Below are 21,676 nucleotides of genomic sequence, written 5' to 3'. Positions count from 1 at the left end.
CATTTAAAAGTCATGTACTGGTCCATTAGGCTGCTTGAGGGAACCGCAGACATTTTTGAGCCCAAGACAATAAGACCTCGGGAACCATTGATCATTAAAGTTGGATGAAGCCAGAATTCTCATAATCCCACCCTAACCACCCAGGATTTGACATACACTATCCACGGAACTCTAAGGGCCAGTTGGTGAGTTAATATTTCATAAGGTACTCCCTATAAGGCGCAAGTTGCTCGGATGACCATATCCTTGTTTAGAATAAAATAGGCTTGAGATGTGCTATATCTGAGATTTGCCTTACATTTAGGTCAACCCTTAGAAGAATTGGTATGCCTTCTGGTAACTTCAGAGTGGATCTTAAAAACGAATTCTCACCTTTGTCTAGCACATTTAGATTGCAATAACCCTATAAATTAGAACCATAGAGAGCAGCACTGCATGCTTGGGCCCTATATATTTTAAGTGCTGGTGAGAATGGAAAAGAAGATGCTTAATTTACGGATCTAACAATGGACCCTGCATTATGCCTAAGGCACAAAGAGCTTTTTTCTGTCGGCGCTGACCAATTGGTGGAATCTAACAATCTCACCCCTAGATATTCAAATTCTATCACCCTATTCAGTTTGGCTACATCTAAAGCCCCATTTCCTTTAACTTTCTTGCAGTGTGTAAATATCATGTAGTTCATTTTAGACTTATTCACTTCAAGGCCATGATCCTTACAAAATTGGTTGAACTTCCTCAGCAGGGCACTGAGACCCATAGCAGTTTAGGATATAAGAAGTGTGTCATCTGCCAATAGCAGACATGATGTTTTGGAGACAGCAATGTTTGGAGCATCATAGGGTATGCTTTCATTGATGGATACTAAAAATAATGTGGGAGCAGTGATGCACCGTTACCGTACACCACACCCTATTGGAAAGGTCTCTGTGGTTCCCCCCAGGGCCCTATCTGACTCTAGCAAAAATATCGGCATACAAATTCCAAATCATTGTCAATAGCCCTAAGGGAACCCTGATTTTCATTAAGACCTCCCAAGGTTTCGCCGTAGGGACAAGGTCAAATGCAGCATGGAGATCGACAAAGGCAACAAAGAGCTTCCCCTGTTCCAAGTTGACAATTTCCATTTTAGGGTCAAAAAATGAAAAACCTGGTCCACAGTGCTTGTTTTGGTATTGAAGCCATCTTGAAGATAAAATTGTTGGATCTAATCCAGTCCCATAATCTTAGCATAATGTGTTCACTGTATATTTTTTATATGTTATATATCAAGGACAGATGATCATAATTACCTGGATATTGCCTTGAACTATTTTTAATTTATTTTTATTTTTATAAATAAGTATTATTTCAGCCCCTCTCCATGAGGTAGGGATAGGGGCTCCCACTGCAATTGCATTAGTCAGATTGCTGACATAAGGAGCCCAAATATGAGGTTTGGCACATACCATATCCAAAGGGATCCAGTCAATCTCGGGGCTATCCTCAATGTCAACCTTTTTAAGGCATTGAACAATAATTCGATAGTGAAGGACACTGGGGGTCATATTGACCCTGGCAGTTGGTGGTAATATGGAGGAACGTACTACCAACAGGCTGGTGGTACTTTCCTCCATATTATTACATTGGCGGTTTGGCTGAAGCCAGATCGCCAATGTACCACACCGACCGCCACAGCGGTAACGACCCCCGGGCTGGAGACTTCAATCTCCAGCCCGGCGGCCGTCACTTACCTGCCTGCGGGATTATGACCCCGCCTACCGCCATGGTTTTCTTGGCATCCTTACCACTACGAAAACCATGGCGGTAGGCACTATCAGTGACAGGGAATCCATTCCCTGTCACTGATAGGGGTCTTCCCCGCCCCTCTCCCACTCCCTAGGTTGCCCCCACCCCCCTTTCTTTCCAGACCCCCATTCATTCACACCCCCCTTCACACACGCACACACGCATACACACACCCATTCCAACATTCATCCACACGTGCATATATCCATTCACACACACATTCACACTACTCAACATACATGCATTCACACCTCCAAACATGCACACATACAACACGCAACACACACCTGCATGCACAGACATACACACACACCCCCACACATGCACACAAAACCCCCCACCCTTCTCCCCTGTCGGAGCACCCACTTACCTGGATCCCGGGGGTCCTCTGGCAGGTGATGGGACAAGGCGCTGCTGCCAGCAGCAGCATCCACCAGCCGAACACCACTAGGCCATATTAGTTTTCATAATACAGCCGGCGGTAGTCTACTGGTGTGGCGCTGCTACTGGCTGCAGCGCCACCTTACCACCATCCACGGCATGGCCACAGCCGTATTTCCGCTATCCTTCTGGTGGAAATCCGGCTGTGTTCATGATACAGCGGACGGCTGGTAGCAACTGCCATGGTCTTTTGGCAGCCGTCACCACAGTGGTAGGTGGTATATACCGCCAAGGTCCTAATGAGGGCAACTGTCTCCTCCATTTTGGCACTGCTAGATGGCGGGGGAACTGAGTTGGTTGGGGATATTGTGGAGAATAGCTCTATATGGAGGGTCGAAAACTGCCCCACCCAGTCCACCTCAGAGATCTGAAATTTAGGATAAGCATTATCTTTGTGGCCATTGTAGGTAACCAGATGCCAGAACAATGTAGCTCTCCCCTCCTTTGCTGCTTTTAGCAGATCCTCCCAAATCGTAACTTCCCACTGGGACTTGCTGGATTTGATTGCTTGGGCATAATCGTGTTTGTCTTTTGTAATATCTGACCTCATGCTGCTTTTTAAGGCTTCCATCAGGGCAGTTCTTGCCACTCCGCATTTTTTGTTGAAGCATTCATGTGTTCAAGGGTCCAGTTTACAAGATGGGATTTCTTTCTCAAAGAGAGGTTTCAATTTTTAAAACAATGACTCGTGCATGGCCAAAATCTTGGAGGGGAGTGCTGGCCTGAACTATACAATATGTTAGTGCATTATAAACACCCCCATAAATCTCTTTAGTTGAAGCCTTGTTGCTTGAAATGTCCACCCGTTTAAACTTGTGCCGGTTACTCAGGGCCATGGTGTCAGGAGATGGTTTTCTCAACAGAATTTGTCCTTGAGGAGGGTTCATTTTAATGCAAGGGCAAGGGGAATATGGTCACTCTCTTGGCAATCAACGATCCAGATATCTATCATCTCATGCCAGATCGTGAGGTCAAGTAACACGTAATCTATGTTGCTGAGGTAATCTCCTCTTTTAAAGGTTGGATTGGCAGTGAAAGCTGATGAGGAATGCCCATTTCAAGCTCTAATGCCATCGGTAGCGACTATGTCCATAGTCTGAAAGGTTGTTACATTCATCTTGAGGCTCTTGTTGGCCAAGGAGTAGGTAGGAACACCCCAATATTCATCCTCTAGGTGTAACAATATCTAACAGAGGCTGAAAGGGCTCACAACAGCAATTGAAGTCACCTGCAATGACCTTGTTGATACCTGTTCCGTAGTCTTCTAATACAACATTAAGGAGTTTGTGACAGCTTGTTGAAAGGGGAAGACCTGCAGTACACATTCACCAGGAGATAGGGGATACCCTGCTTTGGGGACAATATGTGGAGGAGGAGGTCAGGGGAATCAATGTCAATAACCTTGATCTAGCAATCGAGGGAAGTTTTAATCCAAAAGAGCAGATCGCCCCACAGTCTACCTGCTGTAGAAGTGAGGGTGTTGATATGTGAAATAACCTTGCTTAGAGATCTTTTCAACTGCTCAAGTTTCTTGGAGCATACACATTTTGAATCTATCCAAAACGTCACCCCAATCCAGATCCAACAGCTTGGGTTTGATACCTGATATTGTCCAGCTAGATGCCCACAGGCCCACTAGAGGGGCTTCCAGTTGCAGACGTCAGTGCACCTGAGCTGGTGGAGATACCACTAACTATGTTGAATCTGCCAATTCCGGGACCATGAGTAGCTAAGGGTCCATCATGTGTAATGCCCTTTCCACTAGCCACAGAACCCGACTGGCAGAATACAGCAGTCTTGCTTATTATGGATGGAAATCCTGTTTGAGTTTCGGTGGGAAAAGCAACTGAGAGACTTGCTTGGGGCATGCATGGCTGGTTAGTTTGGGCCCTAGTTTTGCCTATCTGAGAAATGGTGCAAGCCCTGCTCTCTTCCCCTTCAAATCATTTATTACCTTTTCAAAAAAATGAGCAATACCTCTGTTGTGCTTACAAAGCTGAAAAGGAGCCAATTAAATGATGTTTAGTGATAACATCTGGAAATGTCAAATCTAACTTTGCCATACCCTGAAGCTTGCATTATATTTTGCAGGTATTCCAGTTTGGGGTTTGTTTCCCTCAGTGGCTCATGGAGTTCCACTGTCATGTGATCTAGGAATTTAAATCTTGATTGCTCCGAATTGGGTTGCCAGCTGTCTCCAAGGGCAATTCATGCTGCTGAAAAGATTACAATAGATGTGGATTAAAACACTATAAAGCATCTGCATGTCATGTTTCAACAGTACCATCAAGAACAAGTACATGAGCTACTTAGTAGTTGCAATGAAATTCAGTGAATACCTGATAAATTACAGGTAGAGAGTGATCATTACACAATTTCTTTTTGAATGATCTTTTCTATGTTTTTACTTTCCAGGTGACTAATATAGCTCATGAGCAGATTTTGGTGGCAGTGTTTCCTGGAGTACCAACCTCTGCTGAACTGTTTGTTTTACCCCATAAAAATGTGACAGAGAGAAGAAAAGGAAATGAAGTTGATTTAGAGCCAGTAAGTTAAATTATGTTTGCATAATGAATCATTGTTATAAGCAGTACTTTCAATACATGATATTTACTAAACTAAACCCCATTCCATTGTTGTTTATTGGTGAAAGCACACATGGTCCAAAAAATTTTTTTTGTTTAATGAAGACAAACGGTCCTTGCCCAGGAGAATGTATTTCTAATGGTAGTAGACACTGACAATGGCTATTAATAGTAGCAAGTCATGGGAATATTATGGTGGTATCTCTTGTCCAGATCTTGTAAACAGGATATTGTACATATCAACTTGTGTTGATGTGTTTTCCTACATTTTAATCACATAGAGACTTTATTTCATGCTTATGTAAAATTTTATGGGTAAAATGTGATGTTACCTGAAATTTTATTGGCACTAAAAAGATCACAGAAGAGGCTGTATCTTTATTATAAGAAACATTTTCAGTTGCTTCATTAATAATAACAATCATTTTAAAGAACAATGTTACTTTTCAAAGGTATCTTCCTACTACTGTATTTTTGATTCTCATATGATGTGTGACACACCCACAACCACATATACTGGAAATCATTATTTATCATGAATTGTATAATCTATTCTCATACTGTATTCAAAGATCAAAACATGACATCTACACAATACTCTGAAGCAAAGGCTTTGATAATCATACAAGTGAATTTACATTTCGTACAAGTGACCAACATATAAATAAGTACTCCATCAATAAATATGTGCCACAAGTATAGGTGTCCAACATATCTCATATCACCTAAACGAATACAGTGTCCAACATCATTATATTAGTTTTATTGCTGGGGGTGAACTATTGTCCTCCAGGTACTGCATGTGAGGTCCTCCAGGTACTGCAGGACCCTAAAGCGATAGGGGCATGTTCTTCTTGAAACATTCAAGATATCTGAAAGGTATGAATCCTCTCAGTCCTTATCATATGATTTTCAGCCTTCTATAGGTGTATGAGCCCTTAATCCGCACTTTAAAGTATGCTGACGTTTTTCAACCTTCTGGGTGGACTTGTTATTCCTTAAGAAGGTCTTCCTCTAGGCTATGTGTTTTGGTATGAAGAGGGACCCTATAGATGTAACATAGAAATGAGGGAAACATTAATGTTATATTGCTGAAGGTGGTATACAGTCATATAGAGGGTTATTGTATCCATGCATTACTGCAATTACCCTGTTACTGTGAGAAATCCTTGGGTTCTTCATAGTAAAGGGGGTACTACATGTCTGAGTCAACGTAGTTTGTATGGTTCACCCTTTAAGCAAAGATATAGAGGTTTTTTATAACAATTTTAAGCACTCCTAGTTCATCATAGGTAGCGATCAAATGGTGTGGTCTTGCTTACAGGGGCCCTGTGTCCTCCTATTGTGAGCTATAAAACAGTGTTTCAAGTAATGAAACAATGGTGCCAAATAGTAGGAAGGATTCCTATATAGGAACAGGAGATTCAAATACATCCTCCTTAATAGCTGTGAGGAATGAGCCCCTACCTTCAAAAAGCAAAGTAGACTGGGTGTGGGACTTGTGCACTCACATTATGGCCTATGGTGCACGCTTTCTAGTCAACATGTGAAGCTACTATCGATGCTGGTGGGGAGACAACCAGCTGCAAACTGTGAGGACATATGTCTCGATCAACGTGCTATGCTCACGTGGGGCAGGGTCACTCTGTAAGCTGTAGAGCTTACCTTTGCTCATTGTTTGTAGTTTGGGATTCAGGTATTCACTGTGGATGCTGCTGGTTCTGCATCTCATGGCTTCACCGGTGCACCCTTTGCTGCGTAAATGTGCAGTTGGAAGAGGAAGTGGCCACCCCAGGAATCATAGGAGTATGGAAGCCTTGGACAGTTCCAGTGGGTTTAGAAGTCTTTTCACGGCCTGTCCAAAGATTAAAGATCTGTTTGCAATGGGCGGGCTATAAAAAGTGGACTTGAAAAAATATGTATTTATTTCAATGTTTTTTAAAAATGTGAACAGCGGAGGATTGTCATTCTGTTGAAAAATATTTGTCTTTTCCAAATGCAACATGGTAATTGAAACAAATACAGGTCTTCAATTCAAAGGGCATGATACCACACATATATATGAAAGTACAATATTACAATGCATATTTATAATGCTTGTGTAAATTCTCTTGCCCAAATGCATCTTGGGAACTGAAGTCCTTAATTCATATTTGAGAGAATACGTGTCTTGTATTCAAAGGACAATAATACCACATTATTCTTATGAAGGTACTATGTTTCAATGTATATAATAGTGCTTTGATAAATGCTCTATTTCTGGTAATTCATGCATAGAGATAATTCCACGTTCAACAATACAACCTCATAGAATGGATTCATTAAGGCATGTGATTATTATGTTACACAGAAACATACCAGGTGTCTCCTTATTGTTCACTCAAGTGAGGTGCATATGTGGGATCTTCTGGAATTGTTTCTGATTATTATACTGAAATTGTCCTACCCCTTAGGTATAGTCACTCTGATACTGCTGTGGAGTTAGAATCTATGTTCACATATTCTCATCATGGTGGACATGTACTCAAGTGACCTCTACTCCTTAATGATAATTATGTTTTATTCTGCAAAAAAGATTGCTAAATCTGAGTCCTCATTTAAACCATTTTCTGTAGTGTGTAACTGTAGTGCTTTCAGTCTTAGTAATATGAGTACTGAGTTTGCTGCTCTGATATGTCTAAATAGTGTACATTTCATATTGTCAAGTAAGTGATTTTGCTCCAAGTAATGTTGAACCATAGGTGTGTTTATGGTTTTGCATCTAATGCTTGATTTGTGCTGGACAATGTGTTTTAAAATCTCTTGGTTTGTTTTGACAATGTTTGTTTTGTCACATGGGCATATGACACAGTAAACAACATCTTTCATATTGCAGTTGGTGAGTTGTATCTGGCTGATCTTGATTTGATTGTATATGAGTTCTTCTCCTTCCATTGTGCTGTCACATGAAAAGCAAGTCCCACACTGCCACCAGTGGCAGGTTGAGCATAGTACTTAAGGTGGGAGTTTTTGTTTTGAAAGTAGTATTGGATCTAACCAGGCTGTCTCCAATATTCTTGTAGTGTTTGAGCGCAAACAGGGGCAATTCCTTGAAGGGCTTTATGGCATTCACAATTTTCGAATTTCTTTCGAGTGAGGCTTTCTCCTAAATAGTTACCACAGACAAAGTTGTCACACATGCCATCAAATTGCTCTGGGGTTTATTTCCTGGTTGAAATAGGGTCTCACACGGGGTGTACGAGAAGCTTTTCATATCACGATTTAAAAGCTTCCTGGAATAACTGTTTTGTTGCAATTTGGAAAGTAAGCTCTCTGCATTCATAAAATCGTCCTCCCTCTGAGAGCAGTTTCTTCATATCTTTAGGAACTAGCTATAGAGTAAATTGTCTTTTAGGTTTCTTTGATGGATGGTGGATTCATGTCCAAATGTATTCCTGTCTGTTTCTTTCGTGTAAAGAGAAATATACTGTATACTTGATTGTTCTCAAGTTGTAAAGTAATAACTTCAAAATGTATCTCCTTTTTTATTAGTTGACATGGAAAATTGAATGTTGGGGTTTCTAGTAATCAGCCAGGTGGTGAAATCTTTGATTTTCTCATTTGGGCCCCTCCAGACCATCCGTATTCCATTGATGTATATTTTGAAAGCGTGGATGTATTATCGGAAAGGATTGTTGTCATGGATCCATTTTTCCTCGTACATGACAGTAAACATTATCGCCATTTCTGGTGCGAAGGGACAACCCATTGCGGTGCCTTTTCTCTGCACATAAAATTGTTTATTGAACTGGAAAAAAAGTTAAAATGGAGATAAATTTTTGCCAATTCCAAAATGTATTTTGTTGGAACCTCATGTGGACTCTGCCTTTTATTGAGGAAAGCTCCATTGTTTCCAAACTGCAGACCTGAGGGATGTTTGTGCATAGACTCACAATGTCCAAAGTAACAAAGGTGTTGATCTTTTCAGTGAATTCCATCCTTTCCAAATTGTTGATGGCATCATTGGCATCCATTAAGTCGTTTGGTATATCTGCTATCAAGGGTTTATGGAATACACCATTGTATTTCGCTGAGGGTTCCAGAATTGAGTTTTTCTCTGAAACAATGGACCTCCTTAGTGGATTCAGTGGATGATCTTTGTGAATTATGGGAAGAATATAAAGTGCTGGTGTATGTGGATTTTATTGCACAAACATTTCTCCTTTTTTTCAGACACCCGTCCTTCCCGTTTTTTTCTCTACTAGCTCAACAATCTTCATGGTGATCATGGGACTAGGTCTTCCGATATCTTTTCATAGTTTTCTTCATTGTGCAATTGCCTCATAATTTCTTGCTTGTATTTTTCCCTATTGTGCTCCCTTTATCTGCTGGTTTGATTGCGATCTCCTTCTCAGTTTTGAGTCTCAATAGGGCTCGGTACTTCTCTTTGGATATATAGTATCTCATATATTTATTTTTTCTTTCAATGTTGTCTATTTCCTTTAAGATAGTCTTCTCAATAGTTAGTAATTCCATGGGCATATTTATAGTTAGTGGATAGAAGCCTGCAGGATTTTTTAATCCAGAATGGTTTCTCTCCTGTGGGCTGGTATAGTCTGAAAAAATATCTTCAAACACATTTTATGGAAAAATTGGAGGCCTACCATTCTGATTTGCATGAAATCCGATCTTGTGGTGAGGACAAATGACAAACCTTTGCTTAATAATCTCCTCTCACCTTGCTTGAATTTTCCACTTGAAAGGTTATCGATGGGAATAAATTCTGGTGCCGCCTTCTGTATGTCAGTCTGGTTGTTATTTCTTGTGCTTGTTAGTTTGGATTGAACCACTTCCTGCCTCTGTTTCTTCCACAAGCACTTCGTCAGCCTCTGGCTAAACAAGAGGAAGGTTCTGGTTGGTTTTGAGCAGTGCTTGTTGAGGAATATGATTCACTTGAACTATCGGAGTATGATGAGGTGTCAGAAAAGGAAATTAATTTCCTCCTGCTGTGTCCCTGAAATTGGGTCACCACTCGTGTTCTCCTGCTGTTTGTAGAAATCTTTGACGAGGTGTGGATACACCTCTATCAGACAGTTGGTGATGTCCTTCTATAACTTCATTTTTTAAAGATCTTCTGTGTTTTTCCTAAAGATGGCTGTTTCTTTCTCAATCTAATTCAAACGTACTCTTGCATCCTCAATGGCTATGTTAAGTAGTAGGGCTTCTTTGAGTTCCTTCATGAGTTCCAGTTCTTTTTTTACTTAGTCTCTTCACTGTTTTTGTGATAGAAATATCTATTCTCTTGAACATTTGGTGCCTATATGGCAAAAATCTCCAGTGTATTTAGGGTCCTCAACAAAGATGATCGAGACATTCCTGACTTGGAATCGTAAGGGTATTATTCCAGGTCATAAATGCTCAAGGAATACCTCACCATGTAGTGCGGTTCTAATCTGCTTCTTCTTGAGTCTAGTGATTTTTTTAATGTCAGACTGTTGTGCGATAATTTGTGCACTAGTGCCCATATTCAATGTAGACAGTATTCTTAACAGCTCCTCTAGCTCTTCTTCTCTGAAGCTTAAGGGTTTTGTGCTGTAACATATTTTCTATTAGAAACCAAAATGACTCTTCTTTAGTATTTGAGTTGATCGGGAGGATAACTGGGTAGGGATACTCAATTGTACTGCCCCTGAATAAGATCGGGGGAACCAAGACAATTCTGTCAGGAGTACTTATCTATTATGTCCCTCTTCTTACCAAAACACATAGCCCTGAGCAAGACCTTCATTAGGAAAAACAGGCCGACCCAGAAAGTCAAAATGTGTTGGCGAACTTTGAAGCGCGGCTTGAGGGCTCATGCACCTATGTAAGGCTAAAAATCATAGGATAAAAGCTAAGAGGATTCATACCTTTCAGATGCCTAGAACATTTCAAGAAAAACATTACCGACCACATTAGAGCCCTATGGTACCTGGAGAAACTTGCATGTGATAATACACTGCCAGCGATAAAAATAAAATAATGATGTCAAGCACTGTATTGTTTTAAGTGATAAGATAGATTTTGGACACATATTTGTTGATACATGTTTGTTGATGAAGTACTTATTTATATGTTGGACACTTATACATGTTGATATGAGTAACAAAATGTAATGTCACGTGTATGCATATAGAAGCATTTTCTTAAGAGTATTGTCTAGATGTTATGATGTTTTGTATTGTCCTTTCAATACAGTTTGCGAATAGATCATAAAATTCACGATAAAGAATTCTTTACGGTGTATGTTGTGTTGGTGTGTCACATATCATATGAGTATCATAAGTACAGTAGTGGGAGGATACCTTTGAAAAGTAACATTGTTCTTTATAATGATTCTTTAATACCATTTGATGGGAGGTGTTGTATATTTACATAGCCTTCACAAACAACATATCCAATCTATGGTGTAGGGAGTACTATTTTGTTATGTTGATTCTTTTCAAAAGTTGGCATGTTCTTGTCACAGCCATTTGCTGTCTGCTGCCTGTATCCTGGGTCACATGACTAGGTGTGAGACACAGGGAACACAGGTGTTGGCAAGATCGGTTATCTCTGTCATGATGAGGAGGAGGATTTGTCATCTACAATGCTTGCATGTCACGAAGAATCTGCCTCAGGACACTCACAAAGGGTTAAACACTAGTGTTCTGTAACCCCAGATGAACTGATATCAGGGTGGTGAGGGAGGAAATTCCAAACACCGCTGGAGGTGGAAATCTCTCAAACTTTCTCTTACCTCAAAGCTGGCTCCAGTTGTAAATATTGGACCCTCAGACTCAACTCTGGACCTGTGGAAGATTCAGAAAGACTGTTGTGTTGCTCTTCAAGAAGGTCTGCTACTCTGTTGCCTTGCTGCTGCCATTTAGCTGTCCTCTTGATCAGAGCCTCAGGGACAGAAGTGGCTCAAACCATCTTGAACCCAGCAAATGGACTCTACTTGTTTTTTATCCTTTTACCTCAAAGGATGCCACCTCAGTCCTGAAACCTTGGAAGTGGGCCTATGGGTGTTCTTCCTGTCAAGCTGTGGTCCTTTGGGCAGAACAGACACAGTGCAACGCATCACCTTGCAGCTGGTTTAGAACCACTGCAACGTGATACATCCCCCATGCCGGACTTTGCATGCAGCCCACAGTCTCATTAGAACCACCACTCTGCCATGCATTCTCAGTATAGGTCTTTGCATCACAAGCTCCTCATCAACAGTGTCCTGGTGCAGTGTTTCGCACTGCAGCCCTGCAGCTTCTTCAGAACTGCTGGTGTGCAATGCACCTTTGTTGCAATACTTTGTTGCATCACAAGCCTCTCATTGATGGCATCCTCATCTATGATGCAGGACTCCACAGCACTGCTTTCCAACTCCTCAGATCCACTGCTGCACAACACTCTGCAAATCAGGATCTGAGGTACTTTGTTCAAAAGGCCAAACTTGGTACCCTTATTCAGCCAATGCTCAATTGCAGTCAGTCTGAACTTGTGACTGTATCCCTGCCTAGCGTGACCAGATAACCACAGTTGATGCTTTGTACTCCTAGCTCTATTTTTACATACATTCTCAAAATTGTATATCTTCAATTCTACTGATTGGTGTGGAATTTGTCTTGTGTTTTCACTGTATTACTGTTTGAAGTACTGTATAAGTACTGCACACCTTGCCTCTAAGTTAAGTCTGACTGTTTTGTGCCAAGCTACCAGTGGGTTAAGCAAAGGTTAATTTGGGGTTTGTTTGTGGTTCTCCCTGACAGAAATTATGGTTGCTGCTAGAGTAGAACTTCACCTCCCTCAGCCAGTAACCCAGTTTCCACCATTGGTGTTTATCGGTGGGATTTGGACTTGTGTTTGTGTAGTGTCATACAGTGAAAGTGTGTTTTACTAAAATCACAGATGAATAATCTGACTCCAATTCAAGCCTTTAAAAATTCTCCTTGATTGACTCATTTGCTTTTCCTAAATGTAGTCTCATTGCTACCTGACGTCTGTGACGACAACTGCAGTAATGGAACTTGAGCTGTCCAACCTGAAAAGTTACTCTGTGGTTGAGCTGAAACTTTTTTTTAAGGAAAGGGGACTCCAAGAAAAGCACCAAGAAGTTGGAGCTTCAGAAAACTCTGAGTGCCTGGATGGAGGTCACCAGTTGCTGACAGCAACTGAGGATGGGAATGAGCAGGTGTGAGAGAACAGGGCTGATTGCAGAGGCCCCCATTTTCCACTTTTTGCTGGTGTTTTCCTGACTCTGATGGTGCCCTGGGTACTGCCAACCAGTCCCAGGGCCTGTGCTCTGTGTAAAATCAGTATGCAAATTAGGCTAATTATAATTGCCTAAGTCAACCTACCTATAAGTCCCTAGTATATGGTAGGGCATGTAGGTTTAGGGACCCCAGCATAGGTAGTGCACCCATAGGTGGACTGCTGAGGTGCCCAGTGTCATTTTAAAGGCAGGCCTGCCTTGCTGACTACTTTTAAATTAAAGTAAATGTAAATTCGACTTTGGAATTAAAAGTAGTTCCGAAGTCTTAAACTACCTTATTTTTACATATAAGTTACCCCTAAGGTGTGCCCTATGTGCCCCTAGGGCTGGGTGCCATGTAACTATAAGCAGGGACCTTATAGAAATAGTTTTATAAGCCCTGATGAGGTAAAAACAGCCAAATTTGTTTTTCCCTCATTGTAGTGAATGGCCTCCATAGGCTAGAATGGGGAGACTTTATTTTAATTTTAAAAGTCCCCGTAAGTAACAGATACCAGAAGTTTGGTATCAAATTAATTGTTATAATAAATCCCACAACTTCCAGTTTTTGGATTTAATATAACTTGTTCAGGTGAAGAGTTTTAAACTTTACCTGAAAAGTTGCCAACTTTAGCCCTGCAGTGTTTTTGCTTCTCTGCTCTGATTGGCCAGCCTCTGGCAGCCTGGCAAGGCTGCCTTGATGAGGTGTGAAGTGGCCCGGCTTCACACAAAGAGATGTGCCTGTGGGAGGAGATTTCCCCTTAGAAGATGGTGAGGCAGGAAGGGGAGGGCTGCCAAACTGGTCTTCAAAGGCAGAGAAGGACACTTGGAGCAACCCAGCAACACCCCCACATCCTGCAAACCCAGACAATTAGGTGCCCCATGATTAGATTAGGAGAGGGCAGGAGAGGGGTGTGTTTAGGATTTTTAGCCACACCAGTGGGTGGGCTCAGCCAGATGTGACCTCCAAAAATCACTTTCGGCCATGATGGATTTTTGAGGAATGTTGCTCCCTGGGATTGATTTTTCCACACTTCCCAGAAAGTGGTCATCACAGGGGGAAAAACCCTGCTCTTGATTGGAGAACCAGGACCCCTGTGTTTTTCACCCAGGAGCAGGGATACAATTGGCAGACCTGCACCCACACCTCAGTTCCCTACCTGATCCCTACCAGGAAAAACTACAGAAGAAGAAGAACTGCCCTGCTGGACCCCTGGCCTGCACCTGGACCCTGCACTCTGAAGGACTGCACCAGATGCACACTTGAGCTTCACCACAAGAAGGAGTTTGCGTCAGGTGCATTTTGGGAGTTGTAGTCCACACCCCCAAGGATCATCTCAGAGCTTCTGGAACCTTGGGGTGAGCTGTGGACCCCAAAAGAACCTTAAAGGAACATCTGGAAGAAAATCCAGAAGTTTGGAGAACTTTGGAGAACTTCTGGAAAAAAGCTCCATAGAGGGACCGACCCGCCGCGGCAACTCTAGCCGGCTTGCCTCAACCGCGACCCGGCCTGACTTGCAGGTTCGTCCCGGTGAAGAAAATCTCCAAAAAAGAGACTAAGGGGGTTATTACAACTTTGGAGGAGGTGTTAATCCCTCCCAAATGTGACGGATATACCACCAGCCGTATTACGACTTCCATAGGATATAATGGACTCGTAATACGGCTGGTGGTATATCCGTCACTTTACTGTAACTTTTGGGACGGATTAACACCTCTACAAAAGTTGTAATAACCCCCTAAGTCCGAACGTAGGAAGTTGACTGGGACGTCCAAGCCAGTGTATTCGAGGAGGGCTCCAAGGACATCGGATCAAGATCCAGGTTTGCCCCGGTCGAAGGATTTTCACCTCGAAAAAACGACTAAGTCCGAAGGTAAAACATCTCCACCGAGGGCTCCTGCAACGCGTATCCGAGGAAGAGTTCCAGGAGGTCGGATTGGACTGGCAGGTTCGTCCCGCTGAAAAAAATCTTCAAAAAAACGACTAAGTCCTAATGTAAACTGTTGACCGAGGCCTCCAGCGGGCTGTAGCCGAGCCAGGCTCCATCGCGGTCGGCCTTAAACTTTGACTTTGCCCCAGTCGAGGTGCAACCAGATGACCAGATTGGCGCTTTTTGTTTCTGGGTGCTAGAAAACAACAATTAAGAACAATAATTCTTTAAAAATTCAGATCTCCGGTTCCCCTTATCCGATTTTATTAGTTTTTGTGTCATTTTAAAGATAAAAATATAATCTATTTTTATAAATTGATTTCGTATTTTTAAACTATTTCCTGTATTTTATTTAATTACTGTTTTGTGATATTTGAATGCTTTACACTCTGGTGGTCATTCCGACCTAGGCGGGCGGCGGTTGCCGCCCGCCCGTCGGAAGCCGCCTGAATACCGCCCCGCGGTCAATAGACCGCGAGGGGTATTCTGACTTTCCCGCTGGGCCGGCGGGCGATCTGATTCAGATCGCCCGCCGGCCCAGCGGGAAAGCGCCTTCCACAAGGAAGCCGGCTCGGAATCGAGCCGGCGGAGTGGAAGGCGTGCGACGGGTGCAGCAGCACCCATCGCGCTTTTCATTGTCTGCATCGCAGACACTGAAAAGCCTAGTTGGGCCCTGTTAGGGGGCCCCTGCCGTGCCCATGCCATGGGCATGGGCACGGCAGGGGCCCCCAGCGGCCCCGCGACCCCCCCTACCGCCATCCTGTTCATGGCGGCTTTCCCGCCATGAACAGGATGGCGGTAGGGGGGGTCAGAATCCCCTCGGCGGCGCAGCGAGCTGCGCCGCCTTGGAGGATTCTAAGGGGCAGTGGAAAACCGGCGGGAGACCGCCGGTTTTCCCGTTCTGACCGCGGCCAAAGCGCCGCGGTCAGAATGACCAAGGGAGCACCGCCGGCCTGTCGGCGGTGCTCCCGCCCCCGTTGGCCCTGGCGGTAGAGAACCGCCAGGGTCAGAATGAGGGCCTCTGTCTCCTAAGTTGAGCCTTGTCGCTCGTTGCCAAGCTGCCAAGGGTTGAGCTGGGTTTAATTTACTGAGACCTGACTGGACCTAAGTGGAGGTTAGTGGCCTATTGCTAAGTGTAGGTACTTACCTCCTCTTACCAATAACCCATTTTCCAACAGGAGGATAATGTGGATGAGCCCGAGCATAGCCTGGGTACCAGCCCTGAGATGCAGCACACAGAGGATGGGGATTACTCACCCTTCTGAGCTGGAACTCCCTGACAAAGTTGGAACCAGTGCATCTTTGCATGGCCTGTCTCTAGAGGAGCTGGCAGACAGGAAGGCAGAAAGGAATTTTAGGCTCCAGATGGCCAAGCTCACGTTGGAGGAGAAGAAAGCTGTGGCTGAGAGAGCTTGGCAAAGAAAAAGCCTGACAGTGAAAGAGCCTTGGAGGAAAAGAGACTAGCCATGGAGCAGAAGAGAATGGATCATTAGCTAAGTCTTACAGAGCTGGACATCAGAGCCAAGCAAGTGGAGTCCAGCGGTAATGGTGGCAGCATAACTGCAGTGTCTGAGGGGGGAAAAGAAAATTCCCATACCTAAAAATATGGCGCCCGGGTACATGGTAGGGGATGTTATGGACAAGTGTTTTTCTGCTTCTCTGTTGCCCTACTGCCTGCTGCCCTGCTGCCTGAGTTAATGGACGGGACCTGCATCTTGAACGCCAGGATCACAGGAATGACTCCAAGGCCTAGTTGGCTGGCCTTGTGATCAAAGCCTCAGGGAAAGAAAAGGCTCCAATGATCTTCAACCCAGCACCTAGACTCTACTTGCTTTGGGTCTTGCCCCCCCTGGGGGGGTCACCCTAGTCCACCACCCTTAGAAGTGGGCCTGAATGTGCTATGTAAGCTCAGTTGTAGCACAATGTGATGCATCTCTTTGCAGCTGCTTCAGTAATTGCTGCACTACGACGCATCACAATGCCATAAATAGCATCACAACTGCAGCCTCATTGGAATGTGATGCACCCTTGATTCTGGTCTTCGCATCACAATTTCCTCATTAATGGCTTCCTTGGCAATGACGCATGACTTTGCATCACAGCTCCAGAACTTCTTTGGAACTGCTGGTGCATCACGCATCTTCAACGCAGTACTTTGTATTAATCAACTGCATTTTCAATGAAAATGCCAGACTCTGCATCCCTGCCTCTCAACTCCTCAGAACCACTTCTGCATGCCACATCCTTGATGCAGGGTCTTGCAACACTCTACAAACCACAATCTAAAGTACTAGATAACCATAGTTGGTGCTTTGTGTGTCTAGTAACATTTTTATGTAAATCTTTGAAATTGCATATTTCTGATTCTATTGATCAGACATTTATAATTTTGCTGTCAAATAATATATTAAATGAAATTCTATTTTTCTAAATTTTCTTGTGAAGTGTTTACACTTTATTACTGTTTGAATGCTGCACAAATACTTTACACCATGCCTCTGAGTTAAGCCTGACTACGTTGTGACAAGCTACAAGAGGGCTAAGCACATGTTAATTTAGGATTTGCTTGTGGTTCACCCTGACTGAAATTGATTGCTGCATGAGTAGGGTTTCAACCCCCTCTAACAGGAACCCAATTTCCAACACCTAATATATGGTACAAAGTATACCCAGGTACTCTAAGTTAAATGTCACTAATGGACTGCAGCACATATTGTGCCACCACTAGATTTACAGTGCAAACATGACTGCCAGTCTACCACAGTAGCCTGTCTGAGCAATTCTAAAATTGTTTTTTGACCTATCAAAATAACCACTTTTTATAAGCCTAAAAACCACCTCTTAAATATTAATGTCATGCCTAAGTAGGTTTTATTTGCCAAATAGGGCAAGATGCATTGTCAAACAGGATCAAAACCGATTTATCGAGCACAACTAATCACCCGTTAGGGTATCCAGGTGCTTGGAGGTCTCGGTGGCTCAACAACACGTATATGTTTATTGTGAAATATATCCTTACAATGACAAATCCCCAAAAGCTATTTTCACTGTAGCAGAATTGGCTGTTACACAGGAAAGCACTTTGATATAATATTAAAGTGAAATAATGTTACCTCTAACTAGGAACCAGCTAAAAATGTAATTTCTGAAGTTCCTAAAATATTTATCACAAGCCTAATTCACTGGTAAAGTTTGATTTGTACAAAATATTTTCAAAGGTTACTTTTGCAAAGTTACTTTATACCTGTCTGAAGCCTCTAGAAGTCATTTGATGAGGTGCGAACCTGCTCCCAGAGCTGGGACAAGGGCCTTGGGTCTGGAAGGGCAATCCTTTCCTCTGACAGGAGGACCTTCTATGCAGTATCCAGGAACCTATTTATCTCCAAAGAGGTCTATCCTGTCACAGACCTATATAGCTATCACCTTGCCTGTCCCTCCTTTGCCCTTCTAGTCCCATTGGGAGTAGAGCTGCTCCAGAATCAGTTTTGAGTGACCACAGAGGAAGGGGGTTGATCATCTCCTGGCCACACCTCTAGGGTGAGCACAGGAGCTCTGTGCAATGGAAGAAAGGTTATGCCATGTTAGATTTGGGCAGAGAGGGGAACCGTTGAATTTGTTGCAGTAGGACACACAGCAACAACTTCCTGCAAGTGGGTAGGGTCACCTCTGGGAACTTTTCCCCAGTTGGTTAGGGAGAGGCCAGGGGTTACTACTACCCATGAGCTAGTGACGGTTATAAATGTTGCATCCCTGGGCACCCTATTCAGAACAACACTGGACCTGTGGAAGACAGACAAAGGACTGCACCTTCTGTTGAGACATGTGAAGAGAACTCTAAGGCCTGTACCTTCACCCACATGTATTCAGGGCAAGGAAGAAGACTCCAGGGGTCAGTTGGCTGACCTCATGTTAAGCTACAGGGCCACAAAAACATCTAGAAGCCATTTTACCTGAAGAAACTAGCTGACAACACCCAACTGCAACTGCCTCGTACCCTGCTTGTGGCTTCTGTTAAGAGTGAGTTCTGACCCACAAGTACCGGTCCTGAGGTTTTAGAACTCTTGGCTGGCATCAGTGTACTGCTCCTGCCTAACCTTGAAAGCTGGAACTTGGAAACTTTCTCCTAAAGATTTGCCTGGAGGAACATCAAGAGACTGGGACCTACATGTCAGCTGATGTTCTAAGGGTGCATGGCTGGTGGACTTAACATCACCACAGCTCCTGCTACTTTCTCCTCCTCTTCAGCAAATCTGCCTTAGTGTGACAGACACCAACCAACATCCAACAATGTCAAACCCTCTTTGGCTACTCCCTTGCCCACTGAGAAAATACACATTTTGCACAGTCTGCTGCACAGAAAATCTGGATTTTATTAAAGACACAGAGACTAGTATTTTGCAAACTCCTTTAATGCACTACTAACAGGAGCCCCTTTAAATAACATAGAACAAACCAACAATTCAAAAGTACATAAGAGGCCAGAACTCCAGCAATCCTCCAACTTTTTTAGCTTATTGAAACATTGTAGGAGGCTGGCCTGGCTTGTAGTGGGTACCAGAGGTACTTACACCTTGTGCCAGGTCCAGTTATCCCTTACTAGTGTAGAAGAGGAGTTTCTAGCAGCTTAGGCTGATAGAAGGTAGCTATAGCAGAGCAGCTTAGGCTGAACTAGGAGACATGCAAAGCTCCTACTATACCACTGGTGTCATATGCACAATATCATAAGAAAACACAATACACAGATATGCTAAAAATAAAGGTACTTTATTTTTATGACAATGTGCCAAAAGTATCTCAGTGAGTACCCTCAGTATGAGGATGCCAAATATACACAAGATATATGTACACAATACCAAAAATATGCAGTAATAGCAAAAGGAAGTAATGCAAGCAGTGTAAAGTTACAATAGATTGCAATAGGAGCACATAGGTATAGGGGCAACACATACCATATACTCCAAAAGTGGAATGCGAACCACGAATGGACCCCAAATCTATGTGAGCTTGTAGAGGGTCGCTGGGATTGTAAGAAAACAGTGAGTGTTAGAAAAATATCCCACTGCAAGACCCTGTAATGTAGGTGTAAATTGCACCTACAACCCCCAGAGGGCACAGAAGTCGTGATAGGGGGATTCTGCAAGGAAAACCAACACTAGCAATGCAACAACAGTGGATTTCCGGACCTGAGTACCTGTAAGACAAGAGGACCAAGTCCAAGAGACGTGACAGTGTTGAGAGTGGGCAGGAGCCCAGGAAATGCCAGCTGAGGGTGCAAGGAAGCTACCACCGGATGGAAGAAGCTTGGTGCTTTGCAAGAACGAAGAGTACTAGGAACTTCCTCTTTGGAGGATGGATGTCCCATGTCGTGAAGAAGCTTGCAGAGGTGTTCCCATGCAGAAAGACCGTAAACAAGCCTTGCTAGCTGCAAGGGTTGCGGTTAGGGTTTTTGGATGCTGCTGTGGCCCAGGAGGGACCAGGATGTCGCCACTTGGATGAGGAGACAGAGGAGGCGCACAGCAGGTCAGGGAGCCCTCACAGAAGCAGGCAGCACCCGTAGAAGTACTTGATCAGGCACTCAGAAGAGGAGTGAACTGGAGTCCACCCAAAGTCAGAAAAGGGAGTCCCACGACGCCGGAGGACAACTCAGAAGGTTGTGCACTGCAGGTTAGAGTGTCGTGGATCCAGGCTTGGCTGTGCATGAAGGAAATCCTGGAAGAGTACACAGGAGCCGGAGCAGCTGTAAATCACGTGGTACCCAGCAATGCAGTCTAACGTGGGGAGGCAAGGACTTACCTCCACCAAACTTGGACTGAAGAGTCACTGGACTGTGGGAGTCACTTGGACAGAGTTGCTGAGTTCCAGGGACCATGCTCATCGTGCTGAGAGGGGAACCAGAGGACCGGTGATGCAGTCTTTTGTTGCCTGCGGTTGCAGGGGGAAGATTCCGTCGACCCACGGGAGATTTCCTCAGAGCTCCTGGTGCAAGAAGGAGGCAGGCTACCCCCAGAGCATGCACCACCAGGAAACAGGCGAGAAAGCCGGCAGGATGAAGCGATACAAGGTTGCAGTAGTCGTCTTTGCTACTTTGTTGCGGTTTTGCAGCGTCCTGAGCAGTCAGCGGTCAAACCTTTTGCAGAAGGTGAAGAGGGAGATGCAGAGAAACTCTGGTGAGCTCTTGAATTCTGTATCGGAAGAATTCCCCAAAGCAGAAACCCTAAATAGCCAGAAAAGGAGGTTTGGCTACCTAGGAAGGAGGATAGGCTAGTAAGAAAGGTAAGAGCCTATCAGAAGGAGTCTCTGATGTCACCTTCTGGCACTGGCCACTTAGAGCAGTCCAGTGTGCCAACAACACCTCTGTTTCCAAGATGGCAGAGGTCTGGGCCACACTGGAGGAGCTCTGGGCACAGGTCAGGGGAGTGGTCACTCCCCTTTCCTTTGTCCAGTTTCGCGCCAGAGCAGGGCTGGGGGATCCCTAAACCGGTGTAGACTGGCTCATGCAGAGATGGGCAGCATCTGTGCCCATCAAAGCATTTCCAGAGGCTGGGGGAGGCTACTCCTCCCCAGCCATCACACCTATTTCCAAAGGGAGAGAGTGTCACACCCTCTCTCAGAGGAAATCCTTTGTCCTGCCTTCCTGGGCCAGGGCTGCCTGGACCCCAGGAGGGCAGAAACCTGTCTGAGTGGTT

At 43.9% G+C, this 21,676-nt stretch overlaps 1 protein-coding gene across 1 annotated transcript in view; it reads left to right on the top strand.

Annotated features, from left to right (window-relative positions):
* The window catches only part of SORCS3 (sortilin related VPS10 domain containing receptor 3), a 2,578,554-nt gene that overhangs the window by 2,426,646 nt on the left and 130,232 nt on the right, over positions 1–21,676 (top strand). The window contains exon 23 of the mRNA XM_069239432.1: positions 4,645–4,776. Within this exon, the coding sequence (XP_069095533.1) occupies positions 4,645–4,776 (132 nt within the window). The remainder of the gene's footprint in view (positions 1–4,644; positions 4,777–21,676) is intronic.

This window comes from Pleurodeles waltl, chromosome 6 (genome assembly GCF_031143425.1).
Source record: "Pleurodeles waltl isolate 20211129_DDA chromosome 6, aPleWal1.hap1.20221129, whole genome shotgun sequence".
Taxonomy (NCBI): Eukaryota; Metazoa; Chordata; class Amphibia; order Caudata; family Salamandridae; genus Pleurodeles; species Pleurodeles waltl.
Note: the sequence above shows the minus strand (reverse complement) of the source record. Positions and strands in the feature narration are given on the sequence as shown.